This window comes from Schistocerca cancellata, chromosome 4, assembly GCF_023864275.1.
Source record: "Schistocerca cancellata isolate TAMUIC-IGC-003103 chromosome 4, iqSchCanc2.1, whole genome shotgun sequence".
NCBI classification, from domain to species: domain Eukaryota; kingdom Metazoa; phylum Arthropoda; class Insecta; order Orthoptera; family Acrididae; genus Schistocerca; species Schistocerca cancellata.
In genome coordinates, this window is record NC_064629.1 from 505,231,167 (window position 1) to 505,250,936 (window position 19,770).

General features: G+C 38.8%; 1 protein-coding gene across 1 annotated transcript in view; it reads right to left on the reverse strand.

Annotated features, from left to right (window-relative positions):
• LOC126184708 (cytochrome P450 4c3-like) overlaps positions 1–19,770 on the reverse strand; it is a 151,890-nt gene that overhangs the window by 85,452 nt on the left and 46,668 nt on the right. The window contains exon 4 of the mRNA XM_049927228.1: positions 8,872–9,057. Within this exon, the coding sequence (XP_049783185.1) occupies positions 8,872–9,057 (186 nt within the window). The remainder of the gene's footprint in view (positions 1–8,871; positions 9,058–19,770) is intronic.

Genomic DNA, 19,770 nt, shown 5'->3' on the forward strand with positions numbered 1-19,770 from the left:
TTGTGGGGTGAAAAAAGGCATTAAAATATCTCACATTCCCTTCATGAATGGACAGGACAGGAACTGGATGATACTGGTACAAAGTCGTCTCTATCATGTAGTGCATATTGGCTTTCTGAGTGTATATGTAAATGTGGACATTTCTGGATATTTAAAAAGCTTCAGTTTCACTATGGGACCAAAACATATTAAAGACAAATGTTTATAAAACATATCTAGCCTGCTGCATTAAAGGCTGTATGCTGGAAATTTTATGGAGCAGTCATTGTGTCAGAAAAACAGAAGGTATACATATCTAGCAATATTTGTGACTCAATATCTACATCTATATACAGGGCTATTACAAATGATTCAAGCGATTTCATAAATTCACTGTAGCTCCATTCATTGACATATGGTCACGACACACTACAGATACGTAGAAAAACTCATAAAGTTTTGTTCGAATGAAGCCGCACTTCAGGTTTCTGCCGCCAGAGCGCTCGAGAGCGCAGTGAGACAAAATGCCGACGGGAGCCGAGAAAGCGTATGTCGTGCTTGAAATGCACTCACATCAGTCAGTCATAACAGTGCAACGACACTTCAGGACGAAGTTCAACAAAGATTAACCAACTGCTAACTCCATTCGGCGATGGTATGCACAGTTTAAAGCTTCTGGATGCCTCTGTAAGGGGAAATCAACGGGTCGGCCTGCAGTGAGCGAAGAAACGGTTGAACGCGTGCGGGCAAGTTTCACACATAGTGATGTGAAAGATTCAGTGTTTAAACCTCCTCTACCAAGAAACGTGCCAGAACTGCGAGCTCGTATCAACAATGCTTTCGAACTCATTGATGGGGACACGCTGCGCAGGGTGTGAGAGGAACTTGATTATCGGCTTGATGTCTGCCGAATCACTAAAGGGGCACATATCGAACATTTGTGAATGCCTAAAAAAAACTTTTTGAGTTTTTGTATGTGTGTGCAAAGCATTGTGAAAATATCTCAAATAATAAAGTTATTGTAGAGCTGTGAAATCGCTTCAATCATTTGTAATAACCCTGTATAGATATCTGGTATGTTATTGTACAGGGTACTGGAGGGTACATTATACCAATATTAATTTTTGTCCTGTGCATTCCTGTAGTGAGCAAGGGAAACAGAACTGTCTATATTTATGTGAATGTTCTCTAAACTCCCTTATACTATACTCATGATCCCTATGCAAGACATGCAATTATGGTGGTTCTCTGAGCACTAGTGTTACACTTCTGTATGGGCTATACTGCCCTATTATATTCCTGACACTGCATCTCTGAACCCGTTAGATGTTTACTGTCATGCCTGCTTGATAAGGATTCCCAACATTGGAATGGTGTTCTAGATAAGGATACACTAGTATCTTGTATGTGATTTCCTTTACAGGATTATTGTATTATCCTAGAACCCTTACAAGAAACTGAAGTTTTCCATTTGCCTTTCATTATAAATGGTAGATCCATTTCATATCACTTCTTACTATTATCCCTAAATATTTATACAATGTGACTTACTCTAATTTTCCACCACTAATCTTGTAACTGAAACCATTGGGTTCTTTCTCTTTATTATTGGCAGTATCTTACTTTTATTCACAGTTAAAGAAAACTGTCATTCATTACAACAAATTGAAATTTTGATCAAAGCTTTCTGTATTCCCTTGTATTTGTCCAACAGTGATAATTTCTTGCAGACAGCTGCATCATAGCAATAAAGACTTTTATAGCACTGCTGATCCTATCTGATATTTTTTATGTATATTGAGAACATTAGAGATCCTATTACACCTCCTTCAGCCACAAGAGGTATTATTTTCATTTCTGTAGAATATTTGCCATCCAGTATATTAGTCAAATATTCAATGAGAAAGTCACATATTTATGTTATATGATTGTATATTACTTAGTAATTGATGTGTGGTGCAGTATTGAATGCCTTCTGGAAATTTAGAACTTCTTAACAGGAAGAATGTATGTTAGATACTCATCAGCAGACACAGAAATGATTTTTTGTTTGCCTACTGGAAGCATTATAAGACCACTATTGTTCATGATTTATTTAAAGACTTTGTGGTTATTCTGAGATACAGTCTCAGACTTTACGCATGTGAAGTATCAAATTACTCTGAAAATTCTGAAACTGTTATCAAAGTGCAGATGTTTACACTTAGTTATACTTTTACAAAATTTTTGAAGCACTGTCTCTGCTGTCCTGTGCACTGCTGCATCCATCCAAACTAATTGGGAAAATCTTCACACTAAATTTCTTTTGGAGGTTCCTTAGGTACGTTCCTTCTAGGTATTGCTGCTTCAGAAGGCACAAGTTGACTGCCATAAATCATTTCTTTTGCTTTGGGAAACAGGAAGAAATCATGCAAAGCTAGATCAGAGTTATTGCTTAGTTGAAGAATTATCTGGACTTGTGAATTTTTTTGTGTGGCATTGGAAAATGTGATAAGCAGCAAATAAAGTTCTTTTTAATGCAAATATTGTCATTCAGGATGTCATAAACAGCTACTGATCTGCTTTCAAACATGTATTCAGTTTGATGCTAAGTGCAGCAACACTCTTCAGCTCTTACCGATTCATCCAAACCGACTCGAGAGAGTATCACACTTGATTGAATGAATTAACACATGATAGAGCATTTCTTTGGAAGATGGAGAATCGCCAATAGCCTGCTGCATATCTTCCAAACATTGATTTGTAATAAGTCCTACCTCAGGTTCATAAAACTTAATAACAGTATTACTCCTATGTGAGTTTCATTGATGCCTCTGTCTAACTAACATGCTTAGCTAAAGAAATGAAGGACTCACAGACTATTAATTGCCAATGGCCTTGACACAGTGGTAAAACCAGTTCCCGTCATATCAACAAAGTTAAACACTGTTGGGCTTGGCTACCACTTGGATGGGTGACCATTGAGGTCTTTGAAGTTCTGTTGACAAGTGAGGTGCACTCAGCTCTTGTGAGGCCAATTGAGGAGCTACTAGATTGAAAAGTAGCAGCTCCAGTAATAAAAACTGACAATGACCAGCAGAGCAGTGTGCTAACCACATGCCCCTCCATATCTCCATCCAGTGATGCCTTTCAACAGAGGATGACTTGACGGTCAATCAGTATCATTGGGCCTTCTGAGGCATGTTCAGACAGAGTTAGTTAGCACCCTGTCAATTAGGCCAAACAAGGTCAAACTTTCATTACTTACTAACAACTGGTGTTAATACCAATCACCTTCTTGGAAATGGAGGAATCAACATTCACCCAAAATGTCACAAAACTTTCAGTGAACCATGTATTTAGTTACCTACAAGATAATATTATTTTCTCTCATATTTGAAAAACATCAGCCTAGTGGAAATATGGCAACTACATCTTACTGTAAGAAAACAAACTCACTCATTTCATGAAATGCAAAAATGCAGCAGTCTTTAACCACAGGATTGTTAACTTACAACCAAAGTCAATCAAGTAACAAATACTTGGGAGTGACTGTGTTCTTACACAAAGCAGAATGATCATATAAACTATCTGATCAAAAGTACCTGGATGCCTATTAGTGGACATCAATGTGAGGTATATCCAGACTTCAGCTTAAGGACATATTGAACTCTACTGGGGACACTTTGAATGGAGTCTGTGGAGGAATGGCAGCGCATTCTTCCTCAAGGGCCAAAACTGGAGAAGGTAGTGATGCTGGAACCTGGGGTTTGGAGTGAAATTGATGTCCTAACTCATCCCAGATATGTTCCATTATGTTCAGTCATAGTACATTTCAAGAATATATTTTTCATGGATCATTGCCTCACAGATGCTGTTTTAGGACATAGTGCATGCTGATACAGTCATCACCTCCCAACTGTAGGCAGTACACTATGCTGTAAAATGTTGGAAGTTTGTGGTAAGGTCTTATGGACCAAACTGCTCAAGTCATCGGTCCCTACTAAGTTTACACACTACTTAATCTAACTTAAACTAACTTACACTAAGGACGACACACACACGCATGCCCGAGGGAGGACTTGAATCTCTGATGGGGGGAGGGAGGGGGGGGGGGGGAGCTGTGGGGACCTTGACAAGATGCCTCAGACCACGCAGCTGTAAAATGTCTCCATATTCTTTTTTACGTAGTATTTTATATGTATAATAAGGGGACCACACCCTAACCATTAAAAAAATCCACATAGTATAACACCACCTCCTCAGTGCTTCAGTGTTGGCAATACTCATGACAGCAGGTACTGTTCACTGGAAATTTGTCAAACCCAAACTCTTCCTTTGGATTGACATAGGATTTAGTATGATTCATCACTACAAATCACTTTTTTCTAGCTATCAACTATCCAATGGCATCACTCTTTATACCACATCAAGTGTTTTCAAGTACTGACTAGAGAAACGTGTGGCTTATGAGGAGCTGCTCAACCATTGTACTGCATTTCCTTTAACTCTGTACACCCATTCACTGTACTAGCTGAACTGCTGGTAACACCTTGGAAGTCATGAGTGATTCCTTCTGCTGGTTCATGCAATTTTTTACAACCACCCTGTCTGTCAGTACATGACATCTGCCTGGTCTTGGTTTAGCTGTGGTTGCTCCTTTGCATTAAAGGTACATAGGGTTCTCATGCAAATTCAAAACTGTCCATGCGTATGAAAGTCATTTCAAAGTCCAGAATGCTCAATGCACCTCTAAATATTTTATATACTAAGACAATATTTAAATATAACCATTGACAAAATATATTACACAATGAAATTAAAAAAGAGTAACATTAAATTGGCAGAGATGTGTGTCAAGTAAGCAAGCTGCTAGATTAAAACAAGAATGATAAAATAACCTGCATTAAGGAATATTTTATATTCAACCATTGCTTTTACATTAGTATGATGGAACTACTGTGATGCACACATAAGTGGTAAATTAAAGACAAATAGGTGATTTCAGAGCGGTACTTCCATATGTAGTTGGCACACTTATGTCACTGAAGTCAGACTAAGTCATGAAAGTTCCATATGTTACCAGAAGTTATGTTGATGCCTCTTTTAGAAGAACATGATGAAAGGCTGCAGAGAAATAAGAAAATAAGCAAAGTTATCCACCATCTCACAGAATCAATGCCACTATTAATGTCCATCACATAGCATATGGAAGTTCCATGACTTTGTGACATCCTCATGACAGTATTTGGCTGATTATTTATAAAAGTACCCAATGTCATATTAGTATGTCATTTAACTCCTGACAATGATGACAGAGGAAGTCATTGAAAGCATGTGTATGCAAAAAAATCTGATGCAGCAATAAAACTGAGAAATATTTATCCATTTCATTTCCATGGCCATGATGAATTATGTAAATTGCAACATAACGTAGCTAAATTTCATGTACTATTGTATGGCAAAATCTGTTTCCATTACACAAAGGCTCTGCAGAGGAATGTATTACTTGTATGAATATAATGGCTTAGGAAAACTATGATCAATCTATATCGGTATGTCCTGAGTGGCCTATCAACCCAGCTGTTCCTACATTTAAGTAAAATGTATAATTGAATGGTCTCATTTGTGAAGTTATTCACAAATAATATTGAGTAAACATTAAAGATGTTATTTTAGAATTTTCACAATGATGATCAGCCAACATGAGCACTGGTAATACTTGTGGACATAAAAAAATATTTTATGAAATGTAATATTTTCTTGCATTCCTCTTTTGCACAAAATATCAATGGAGGTTCATGAAAAGATACAGCTTGCTTAACAACAAATACATATTAAAGTTTTGTGCAAGATTTTAGCATTTCAGGGAAGTAGTATCACAATCCACACATATTTCTGAACACAAATTCTGTGTGTGTAAATAAATGAGACAGCTCACTGACTGCACTAGAATAAAACAAATAGTAACTCTAATTTTAGCCATTAACTCCTGATATAGCTGTAAGCTGTGATGGTATGTACTGAGGCACAAAATTAATACAGAAGTTCCTGACTTACTGATGAGAATATTTCTCAAACATTACTGTACACTATTGAAATATTGTCATAAATTCTGTGCCTGAGAGGGAAAGGGGCATAAATCTAATTTCAGCAGTTTAACCTTAAGACGATGTTTATAATGCCCACACACTACTTGATTTGTGGAAGAAGAGTAGTAGTTCTGCTCAAGAATGTACCCAGCAAGTGGCAACAGAGGGCAATAGTCCAGCCCCCTCCCCTCCACCAGAAAAAATCTTCAAAACCCAAACTCACATCTTGCCCCACAACACAAACATACACATCATTTTATTATCTGTTTGAAGACAGCCAGAACATGTAATGGATACTGGCTAGTAGTGCATACACCCAGAGCAACTTTGTATGCACCCCGAGCAACTTGATGGTGTGCTTTCAAAACTATTTCATCACTTGCATCACAAAGATCCTCCCTTCCATCTCAGATCCTGAATACACTATTGATTCTGCACCAGCCCCTGGCTGATTCAGGATTTGTTAAGAGGCTGCATATTCTATTAAGATAGCTTAAATTGGCAATGGGCTGCCACTGATCACCATCCTTCTTGACAAATGATGCAGTATGTCAGTGTTACAAATATGTTCTTAAACAAAAAATGCTGAAATTGAATTTATGCTCCTTTACCTCTCAAATATAGGGTTTCAAGTAAAATTTGAAAACTGAAGTAAAATATAGCACATTAATTTTGTGATCCAAACTAACTATTTAATTTGGGCACAATACTGGGAAAGTATCACAAGCAGACAATGACAAAACATAGAAATGTTATAACCACATGCAAAGTGCACATGAATTAACAGAATGAACATATAAGAAAAATATGACTTGGTAAAACATTGAATAATGGCTAGCAGATAATATTAAGTCAGTGATAATGAGTGGCTATAATCCCACAGCTTACATTCACTGTCCTTCATGTTTCTCACATAATAATCTATTGTGAAAGTTGTCCATTACATTTCTTTGTACAGCAGACAATGTGAGTCAGTTATACCAGTCCAGTTCAAAATATTATGTACTATCTGTTACTTCTCATTTAACTCTATTTAGCTCCTATTTTTTAATTACAGGTCAAAAACTTTGAAAGATTTTATTTTGCACAAAACGATATACTTCAGCAGAGTTTTAATAATTTAAAAATACAATGAAACTGAGCAACAAGTGATCAAGAAGTTATCATTACCCATGAGTAAATACACTCCTGGAAATGGAAAAAAGAACACATTGACACCGGTGTGTCAGACCCACCATACTTGCTCCGGACACTGCGAGAGGGCTGTACAAGCAATGATCACACGCACGGCACAGCGGACACACCAGGAACCGCGGTGTTGGCCGTCGAATGGCGCTAGCTGCGCAGCATTTGTGCACCGCCGCCGTCAGTGTCAGCCAGTTTGCCGTGGCATACGGAGCTCCATCGCAGTCTTTAACACTGGTAGCATGCCGCGACAGCGTGGACGTGAACCGTATGTGCAGTTGACGGACTTTGAGCGAGGGCGTATAGTGGGCATGCGGGAGGCCGGGTGGACGTACCGCCGAATTGCTCAACACGTGGGGCGTGAGGTCTCCACAGTACATCGATGTTGTCGCCAGTGGTCGGCGGAAGGTGCACGTGCCCGTCGACCTGGGACCGGACCACAGCGACGCACGGATGCACGCCAAGACCGTAGGATCCTACGCAGTGCTGTAGGGGACCGCACCGCCACTTCCCAGCAAATTAGGGACACTGTTGCTCCTGGGGTATCGGTGAGGACCATTCGCAACTGTCTCCATGAAGCTGGGCTACGGTCCCGCACATCGTTAGGCCGTCTTCCGCTCACGCCCCAACATCGTGCATCCCGCCTCCAGTGGTGTCGCGACAGGCGTGAATGGAGGGACGAATGGAGACGTGTCGTCTTCAGCGATGAGAGTCGCTTCTGCCTTGCTGCCAATGATGGTCATATGCGTGTTTGGCGCCGTGCAGGTGAGCGCCACAATCAGGACTGCATACGACTGAGGCACACAGGGCCAACACCCGGCATCATGGTGTGGGGAGCGATCTCCTACACTGGCCGTACACCACTGGTGATCGTCGAGGGGACACTGAATAGTGCACGGTACATCCAAACCGTCATCGAACCCATCGTTCTACCATTCCTAGACCGGCAAGGGAACTTGCTGTTCCAACAGGACAATGCACATCCGCATGTATCCCGTGCCACCCAACGTGCTCTAGAAGGTGTAAGTCAACTACCCTGGCCAGCAAGATCTCCGGATCTGTCCCCCATTGAGCATGTTTGGGACTGGATGAAGCGTCGTCTCACGCGGTCTGCACGTCCAGCACGAACACTGGTCCAACTGAGGTGCCAGGTGGAAATGGCATGGCAAGCCGTTCCACAGGACTACATCCCGCATCTCTACGATCGTCTCCATGGGAGAATAGCAGCCTGCATTGCTGCGAAAGGTGGATATACACTGTACTAGTGCCGACATTGTGCATGCTCTGTTGCCTGTGTCTATGTGCCTGTGGTTCTGTCAGTGTGATCATGTGATGTATCTGACCCCAGGAATGTGTCAATAAAGTTTCCCCTTCCTGGGACAATGAATTCACGGTGTTCTTATTTCAATTTCCAGGAGTGTAGGTTTTCAAAATACTGAAAGAAATTGGAAATGTAAGTCAACTTTAACTTGTATTATTCTTAAAAACCAGGTTCACCAAGAGTAATTTTGGTGAAACTGGCTTTTAAGAACAATATAAAAATCTGGGTCTCCTCATTGGTTGCAACATGTATATCAACCTTAGTTTCTCAAAATATGTGACTTGTCAGTAATCTGAACATAAGTTGTAAGCTCACCACATATAATATCCAGTGTGCAGGTTGTCATGTATTTGAAAATATTCACTGTTGAACCTGGAGTACTTTCAGATAATTTATTCACCAGTATTCTACTGTTTTTATTGAATACATGTACGTAATCTTCCAAAATTTTGAAATGAAATGCTGGTGTCAGTAACTTCCGTCTTTCATGCCATTTGGTACCTGTAATAAAAATTTCTCATTATCAGTATTAAACATTCATTCTAAGTTGTCTTTGGTTTACTCATACTGTACTGAATACTGATACTTATGGAATAGATAAGTTTAATTTTTATTGCATATTTTTTTGTCTTCTACTCATAATCTAGAAATAAATATTTCAACAGTGTTTGATACTATCACTGCATGCAAATAGAACCCCAGTATTCCAAACTAATTGAGAGTGTGGTATGTTTGGAAACAAAAATGTTCAGCTTATCCAAAGAAAATATACTGTACATATACAAATACAGCTGCTGTATTGGATTACCAGCCACTAGGCAACATAGTTCGCCATTGTGAGAAACTGGCAATGTTGCAATGTGAGGAAGTGACAATATTGCAAATACAATGCATAACACTTTACAACAATACAACTATGTATCTGATTGCTACAGGAGTGTTCAGAGGAGTTAAAGCACAGTTTGTTTGGCTGCTGTTAATAAATACCATACGTACAGTACAATGAATAAATTAGGTTGACTTATACAGTACTGCGTTCATGCTTTTTATTCATAAATTAGGTCAATACTGTACATATAAAGCAGATGCTATAGTGTATAGTACAATGTGAAGCAAATGAAAACATATTTCTTGTATATTGAAGGAAAAACTGAATGTGCTTAAGTGGCTTGGCAATAGGGGAAGTGCTACAAAATTGGCTATTGAATTTGGTGCTGGAAAAGCCACTATCAGTGACTGCAAAATAATTGGAGGAAAATTGAAAGCTTCTGCAACACAGCGAGTGAAAAAACTTTGAAACAATGCCACAACTCCACCATGTCACTGTATGACAGAACTGATGAAGCAACTTTCTTGTGGTTTAGTCAAGAAAGGCATTGCAGCTGAACAAATTTATGAATGGTGATCTAACATTTACTGCTACCTGTATTGGTTATATCATTGGAAAAAAAAACATGGGATACGACAATTAATGATAAGTGAACAAAAATTATCAGCCAGTGTTACCACCCAGATGCATTCTTAGATGAATTTCCAGACTTAGTGTTGTCAGAAAACTACTCACCACAGCTAGTGTATAGCGCTGACAAAACTGGACTGAACTGCAAAGTATTCCCAACAAAAATTCTTGCTTTGAAAGAAAATTCATCTGCGCCAGGTTTTAAAATGAATAAACAACATTTTACTCTTTTAGCCTGTAGCAATGCTGTGCCAAAAAACAAATTACTGCTCATAGTAATTAGAAAGTCTGCAATACCACATGCCATAAAAGACATGAATATGAACACTCTCCCTGTTTATTATGAAAATCAAAGTAAAGATTCAATGACCAGTGCTCTGTTTAATGAGTGCTTTGAGGAACAATTTGTTTCCTCTGTCAGAAGATTCAAACAGAAAATTGTTTGCCACCTCAAGCTCTACTTGTGACTGACAATGTTCCATCTCAGGCTTCAGAAATGAAGCTAGTCAATGGAGACATGAAAACTGTTCCCTACACCCCATGAAATGTCACTTCTATCTAGTAACAAATGGATCAAGGTGTGCTACAAAATCTAAAGAGGAATAACAGAAAAAAAGCTTCGACGATTTCTAATTGAAAGAGAGGACTGTTTCATCAGAGAAAAAATGAAAAACATAACAATAAAGGATGTAGCTAGCTGAGGCTAGAGACAATTTGAGCAAAAATTTAATACAAACATTGCCTAAGAAACTATCATCAAGTCTCACATTTAAAGAAACCCCATACATTCTGACATCATAGAATAATTATATCCTTCAGCTTGCTCAAGAAATCCTAGGGTGCAAAGACACAGGGGAAAATTGTCTTCAAAGAAGTATATCAGTCAGTGACAATGGTCATCAAGAAATCGGTGGTGAAGACATTGTCTCTATAATGCAGAATCTACCTGATGAGAAATCTGAAGATGTAGATAGTGGAAGGAGAAGAAACTCCTAAACCTATTGTCCCACATTATAACTCTGCAGATGCTCTTGTATGGGCATTATGCTACATGGAATAGCACACTGTGGCCACACCAACTGACATGATGTTCATTTAATGCCGGAACAATATCGCATCATCAGGCAGCTTCATTTTTTGTGGCAAAAGTCTGTTACTGATTTCTCAAGTTCCTTTAAGTGAATATTTGAGTACTGCTTCACAAACATGTGATACAGTACTGTAGTTACCAGTGCAATAAATGGTTCATTCCAATAAATTTTGTTTCAATAATGAGTTGTTCAGTCCTAAAGTGGAATGAAATCCTTTCTTTACCTACAAATCAGCTTTATATTTATTTTTTCCTTCATCCAATATCTTGTTCAGATTCTCCAAACTTTTGCATTAGTGGAGTTTTACTGTGTGTGTGTGTGTGTGTGTGTGTGTGTGTGTGTGTGTGTGTGTGTGTGTGTGTGTGTTTGTGTGTGTGTCTATATATATAATGGTCACATCTCACAGTGAGGCTCACTGCCACCAAACACCTGGTTCCAAATACTTCTGAAAAACTACCAAGAACTTATTGAAACCATGCCATAAAGAATAGCAGCTGTGTTGCATTCCAAAGGTGAACCAATATGCTATTAGCCAGGTGGTCATAATGTTTTGACTCATTAGTGTAAATATTCAAAAGATATGGTTATGTATCTTAAAGTAACTACTTAAAAAAACAGTGAATACATTAGCTATATATAACATACATTAAAGCCAAATGATGCTTTCAGAAAAATTTACACATTGAGATGTGTGGCCAGTACATGGGGAAGAAATAATCTTTATTTGAGGTCTCCACACTAATCTAAAGTCAAATCTCAGAACTATAACTTAACTTGATTCCTGAATGGGATGTTTATTCCACTATGCCTTATGCTATTTGGGCAGTGCAGAACTCCTCTTTGTGCAAAAATAATCATCAATGATTTTTCCAGTATTATTCTCTTTCCATCTAATTTTGAGGTTTTATATGGCATGATCCATAATTTCTTTTGCTGTCTCAATGTAATAAGTGGTCAAATACAAGGAAAGATCACCAGTGAATTTTCAACATCTTGTGTATACACTATGTACAGGCAGGGACTCAATATGGCTCCCTGAGGGAGGCCATTGTCAACTATCTGGGTCCTGATGGCATTCCCACTAGCATAGGGTAATGATGCAATCTTAGAGAGTCCTCCAGTACTTGTCACCTAGCCATTACTGCAATTCAAGGGGAGAATAGTGTTAGGTCTAATGTAGATTTTTTTCTCCCGGGAGCTATAACCATTGTTAGACTGCCATCACTCATAACAGTCAGAGATTTATTATCCAATAATGCGAGGACAGATTCATACATGCAGTGCCAACTGATGTTGTGCTGCAGCCACTATGCACCTCTGCTGTAACTGTCTGAGTAAACTTTTTGTCTGAAATAACAGAGCAACTCTTCTACTGTAAAGTGTTAAATTCCTTAACTTTAAATTAGTAGGTTATCAGTCAATGATTTCATTAATGGCAGCTGTATGTTTCCATCACTTCACATTTTCTCTGTCCAGTGAAACCAGTAAAGTTTTTACGGTAACAAGGAAGACACTTCATTACAATGCCACAGGTTTTCAGCTAGAATATCACTGAAACACAGAAAATGTACAGCCTGTGGTTCTCCTGATGGAGAGCATCTTTTACTTACTATCACATTTCCTGAAACTCCTCTTTGATTAATTAACAATTGGTGTAGATAATTACAGCCTCTGTGATTCCTCTGTTTGCTGGGCATTCATGTTTCCTGCCTATAATTCTACTCTAGCAGTTTGTTGACGTATTTCATTATTAGGAGGATGTTTTTTTCAACATCTGATCAGTCACAAAACCGAAACCACCGTGATTATCAAAAACGTTTTATTTGCTACTTTTATTCACATCTTTCAGCTACTTCACTACATAGTTGCTGCTCTGACTTAGACATTTGTCATAGAATCGTACAAACTATTCAACACCCTCATCGTAGAACACAGCTGTCTGTGCTTTCTGCCATTCCCTATGCTGGTCTGTAAATCACTGTGTGTGTGTGTGTGTGTGTGTGTGTGTGTGCCAAAATGCTGTCCTCATGCCCAGCTGTTCAATGGAGCAAAGAGATGAATATTAGAGGGGGCCAAATCTGGGCAATATGGTGGGTTATCAGACAGTTCCCATTGAAATAGCTGCAGAAGCATCATTATTGCACCTGCAGTGTGTGTCTGTGTGTCTGAGCATTGTCACGTAGAAGGAAACATGTGACTGTTACTTTATGAGAGTTGCATAAAATCAAGTGGAACCCCTCAGCAGGCACTTCACACTTTGTGCAAGAGTCTGTTGTTCTAAGCATCTTTACATGCTTATTGTGTTCTCATAACTTAAAAGCTTGAAATTAATGATGGGTGCACTTGAGACACTGTGCAATATATCTGTGCCAAGATTCATTAGATTTTCACTTTTGTTTTGATTTCATGACTGACTGAAGGTTCAAAAGAAATAGTCCCCATACTGATGACTGTGGGAGCCTCTACAATCCATTCTGTTTGTTTCTGGTGCAGCTCTTGGTGGAAGATGGGAACAGAGCAGGGGGGGGATTGAGGAATCCAATTCCGATTCCGTTCTCATTTCTGTAAATCGATATGGGTAAGTATGAGGTACGTTAATATTGGCAGGCACAAGGAAAACTGAACAGCCTGAGAATACATTCCATTACATAGATAATTCTCAGTGTCTTTAAAGCTCCAGTTGTGAGCTGCTGTTTCATTACCTCATTTCCTAAGTAGAAACTGTCTAAAACCATCATTATTAGATTGCCCATTAACTACTACTCCTTGCTCTTACATATTTCTTTGCTTTCAATTTCAGCCATTGCCTTCAGTCTCAGCTGATCATTTAAATTACTTTTATTATAAATAGAGTGGTCCACCACTCATGATCTCATGGTAGTGTTCTCGCTTCCCGAGCATAGGGTCCCAGGGTCGATTCCCGGTGGGGTCAGGGATTTTCACCTGCCCTGAGATGACTGGGTGTTGTTGTGTCATCATCATCATCATCATCATCATCATTCATTCCCATTATGGTCAGATGAAGGCAATGGCAAAACACTTCATTAGGACCTTGCCTAGTATGGCAGTGCAGGTCTCCCGCATCGTTCCCCTATGCTCTGTCAAGAAGCATGGGACTTCATTTCTGTAAATAGAGTTATAACTTGTATCACCAGTTTACTTTCTGGGTAAATGTTTTTCTTTCCACGCATTGTCTTCCTATTTGTGTTAACTAATCTCATTTCCACCATTTTTTTATTTTATTTGTAGTTCTGTAACAATAAATCAATGTTTAAAATATTTTAAAGTCAGTTTTTATTTCTGAGTGTTCTTGACAGAGATGTCACCATCTCTTGTGTGTTGAATGATGCTGGATGGTCATTAATCATAAGAGATATTAAACACATCAGTATGGGACGATGGCTTTACATGAAGGGTGAAAGAAAATATGAGACCAGTAAAGATTCTATGGTAGCAGGAGAGACATTTCATTGCAATTACAAATGAACACAGCTTCCCTTATGGATAAATATGGACAGCTACTTGGAGGCAGTAGCACTTAGTACATGGGTGAACTTGACAATGTCTCCTGCTTTGCAGGAGCTGCCCACTGTGATCTGTGGCTGCTAAATAATCTACATCATATTGGACACATCACACAGACCACGTGACCTCACATTGGGAGTCAGTCAGACAATAGAAAGACTGTGTAAGTTAAATATGTGGTAGGTAAACATCCAATATGCTTAAAGAAGTTCGTCATAGCTTCAAGGAACAACAGTCACATAAATCCCAACTGGTCTGATTTGTTCATTCATCATTGATTGATTCATTCTCATTCTGGACCCATCAAAAGAGCAATTTATAGATTTTGTAACTGGATTTCAGTACACAAATCACAATTGAGTGGTCATTTGGGTAAAAGCATTGCTAAACTACAAAGCCTATATGATAGGGATAATAAAGAAAATAACAGAGAAAATGTAAATATAATAAATAAATAAATATTGTCAGGAGTATCATGCTGTAGTGTGCTGAGACCATACTGTTTATAATAAATAGTTTATTTTTTACTCATTTATCCATGTGTTGACAATATGTGTGATATGGATATCATCAACAAATACATTTAGTTTAACTACAGATGCTCATTATGTTATGTTGCACTTTCATATGAGTTTTGTAACTATTCCACAGAGCATATTATAAAATGCCTTTTGTTTATGACAATTACACATCTATGACGAACATTTTTGTCATTAATTTGCATGCCATTTTAAGTAATCATTGACAGTAAGGTAACATATCTGTAATAAATAATTTTTCACAGTTTCCCTTGTTATACAATTTCCCTGCATTTTAGAGTACAATGGTTTGGACTTTAAGTCTGTTCTACTTATTGAGATGTAAATGCTGGTTGTACCTTCTCCCCACATATTTTATTAATTTGTTAGATCACTATTTGACAGGTATATTCACATGGAACTATCAAAATTCTCACTGCACTGAGCTGTCTTGCTATTTTTTGTTACCTTTTTGGGAGTTTAAAGATCATTTGAACATTCTGAGGTTATTTCTCAGAGAGTGTATCATATTACAGTGATTCACATTTCAAGTACCAGTACTGTAATATAGGCCCTACTTGTCCCACTGCAGATATGAGACAGCAAGAAATCTAAAAATTTTGTGCTTGTTATGTGTTCCATAACAACATTTATCACCATGTAATTGATATTATTGCAGCTTCCTGAATATCTGGAAACAAATACTTTCCTAATACTTGTGGTATCCCATTTGTCTTGACAACCTGAAATAACTTTTTGTCGAGAAGCAAAGTAAAAAATAGAGCAAATGTTGTTTAATTACTAGTGGGACATTAACCAGAATAATTGTGTCTTTCTTTTAACTTCTTTCATTACAGAGACACAAACAGCAGTATATCTTTGTACCTAGAGTAACGTAACTTGTACTTGGCTGCAGTTGAGAGTAAACAAATGTCAATTCCAGCCAATGTATGAGTTATGTTACTCTGGGTACACAATGAAAATGCACACTGGTCATTCAGTTAATCATCTTCAGTTGAAAGTTTGTGTGTGTACAGCGTATTCAAAGAGAAGGTGGAAAAGCTATTCATCTGTAGGGAATGTCAGTATGCATTTTCCTTGTGATTCCATTTGTTAACTATCAACTCCAGTAAGTGAATGTGTCCTAGTACAGGAGATTTAAAGTTAGTTTTGTGTTACATGGCCAATAACATAATGTTTATGTGAAAGCTACTGTTTATGTGAATGCTATACTGTGATACATTTTTCAACAAGTCTTGCGAAGAGAAACTTGATTACCAAATAAACAGTATAAGGAGCTATTTAAAAGGGACATACTGCTGTTCATATTTTCTAATGAACAATTTACAAGTTAGCCACAATCTTGCTGGTTAATGTCCCACTGGTAGTTAAACAACATCTTATTGATATATTTTCATTTTGCTTCTGCACAAAATGTTATTTGGGGGATTAACGTAAATGGTACACCCTGTAAAGCAATTGTATTCAATAGAATTTAAGGCATGGAAAAATATTTTTATTTGCTGATGACAGTAACATTTAGATAAGTGTTGAATCATCACATATACTAATGGACAAAGCTGAAGGAGCACTCAGTATTTCAGACATTTATGCAGGGGAATGAAAACCATGCTTGAATTCTGTGGGAAAATCACAGATATATATTGAGAACACTCTGCTGACAGAGTTCTATGTTGCTGTACACTGGACTGGAAAGGTGTCATACTGTGTTACTGTATACAAGGACTGTCTAAAAAGGATCCGAACTTTGATTTTCCTGTGCAGAATAGAGACAATAGCACAGCACCACCGTACACTGTCAAGGAAGACCTTTACGCGCATGTGTGAATTTTGTTCCCACCTTCCAGCGCATCAGTCACTGCCTGTCGGTCACTGAGTGAGGTAATAGACAACATGTTCATTGGACTACCGATTCCCTCGAGATGACTGAACATATTGAACAAAGATACTGCATCAAATTTTGTCAGAAGCTTGGTGATTCTCAAAGTGAAACAATTTTTAAGATTCAGCAGGTGGTTCGAGAAGATGTGATGGGTGTAACACAAATTAAGGAGTGGTTCAACCAATTGAAAAATGGTTGCACATCAGCAGAGTGTGACCAGCTTACTGGCAGGCCCCAAACTGCTCGCAGTGCAGCTGTTGTTGAGAGGGTGCAAAATTTGATGATGGCAGATCATTGTTTGACCATACAGGAAATTGCCCAAGAGGTTGGAGTGAGTAAAGATACTGCACATGCAATTTTGTGTGATGATCTGAACACGTCCTGAGTGGCTGCAAAATTCTTGCCCAAGTTGTTGTTGCTGGAACAAAAAGACCTCAGTTTTGACATTGCACAGGACCTTCTGGACACCACCAACACTGATCCTGGGTTTCTGAATACCATGATAACTGGAGATGAGTCATTGGTGTGTGGGTATGACCCAGAAACAAAAAGACAGTTGTCACAATGGAAGCATCCCAAGTTTCCAAGGCTGAAGAAAGTGTGGCAGGTGTGGAGCAAAATCACAGTGATGCTGACTGTCTTCTTTGATGTCCGTGGAATTGTGCATCACAAAAACGCACCTGAAGAACAAACAGTGACAGAGGACTACTGTGAAGATGTCCTCCGGTGACTCCGTGATGCAGTTCAGCGCAAAAGATCAGACATGTGGACTGTGCCTCTGAAGCAGTAATTCCAAAATCCTCAGGACAGCCAAAAACACTGCGCTCCCGTAGGTGGGGTAACAAACACTGCTCAACAATCACATGTAGGAGTGCATCTCTGCATAGCATCATGTGTTCACCAACTGCAGAGAACCTCGCAGATTTTCAGGTAGTGAGGGTAAAGTGTCACTAAATTATTCGCGATGGTTCCACAGTTCCTGAACATCATAAACTGTTTCACTAAAGTTAAGTCATATGGGAGATCATTAGCAGTATTTCTGGGAGAGGTGGAAGGTACCCAATGGCTGCCTTAATGTGAAATGAAGACTCCAGACCCACCTGCAGGATCTGGAAATGGACATCAATCAGCATGATTGCCTTCATTGTAGCTTTATTTTTTACAAAGATATGAACAGTGGTATGACTTTTTTAAATGGCACCCAGTATTTTTTATTCAGTAATTCATTTCCTCTCCTAAAGACCTATTAAAAATGTATCACAGTGTACCATTCACTGAAACACAACGTTATTAATTACATAACACAACATTGACATTGATGCTCCAGTGCTTAGTGCAGGTACTCGGAGTAATGGAAAAAATCCACATGCTGACATTGACAGAGGACAGATGTAAACATAAGTAGAATGCACACCTATCATTCCATCAACCATCATCAGTTGAAGAGTTGTGTCAGTCGAATGTACTCTAACAAAGAGAAGGTAGAAATGCTGCTCATCTATTGGGAATGTAAGTTAGCAGAACAGTAATTTCAATACTGTCTTCTTATGTACAGGTACATTTAGTACAGTGGTGTAGTCCTTTTAAATACTGTTGTGCAGGGTAGGCATACAGTAAAGGCTGACCTTCCTACAAGTAGCATTGGCAAATGTCTCTTTTATTGTGGTTGTTGTTGAAGGTAAGCAAAATGCTATGCAGGCAGAGGAACTGTACAGAAAGTGATATTCTAGCAAGAACCCACCTTCCTGATGGATGTTTTCTCATCTTGTTGTGACACTTCAGGTAACAGGAAGTTTCAACCCATGACAACGCACTCACACTGACAAAGCTGCCAAAGTTACTGTTCTTGCTTCCATTGCTATGAATCCACATGTGAGCACAATACAGCTTGAACACGAGATTGGCATTCCTGAAACCAGTGTACATCGTATTTTTACATGTCACCAGTTCCATCTTTACCATGTACACCTGCTTCAAGAATTGCATAGGAATGATTTCCAGAATCGCATACAGTTCTGTCAGTGGGCACAGTAGCAAATTCTCACCAACTTGAACTTCTTCTCCAATGTTCTACTTATCAATGAATGTTCCTTCTCAAACAAAGGACAGGTAAATACAAGGAACATGCATTATTGGTCCAGTGACAACCCACAATGGCTTAGACAGGTGGAACATCAGCATCAATGGAGAGTTAACGTCTGGTGTGGGATGCTTGGTACTACAATTATTGGCCCATATTTCATCAATGGTAGTCTAAACAGCACAGCATATGCCAACTTCCTCAGATGAATTCTTCCTCCTCTTCTGGATGAAGTGCCCCTAAGAACCAGAATGCTTATGTGGTATCAACATGGTGCATGTCCAGCACATAATTCCTTGCGTGCACATCATGTTCTGAACCAAAGGTATCCTGCTAAATGGACTGGTTGAGGAGGAACAGTTACCTGGCCTGCTAGGTCTCCTGATTTAAATCCTCTGGACTTTTTTCTTTGGGGATACATTAAAGACATTGTCTATCATAATATTCCAGCAACTCCAGAGGACATGCAGGAACGTATTGTACTTGGTTGTAATTCTCTTCAGCAGGCAACAATGGAAGCAGTAAATAATTCTTTCACTTAATGAGTGCACCAGTATACTGGTGTCCACAGTCACCACTCTGAGCACCTTTGAATGTTCTACCCCTGGGCAATGTTACAGGAGAGTCACAGTCAATTT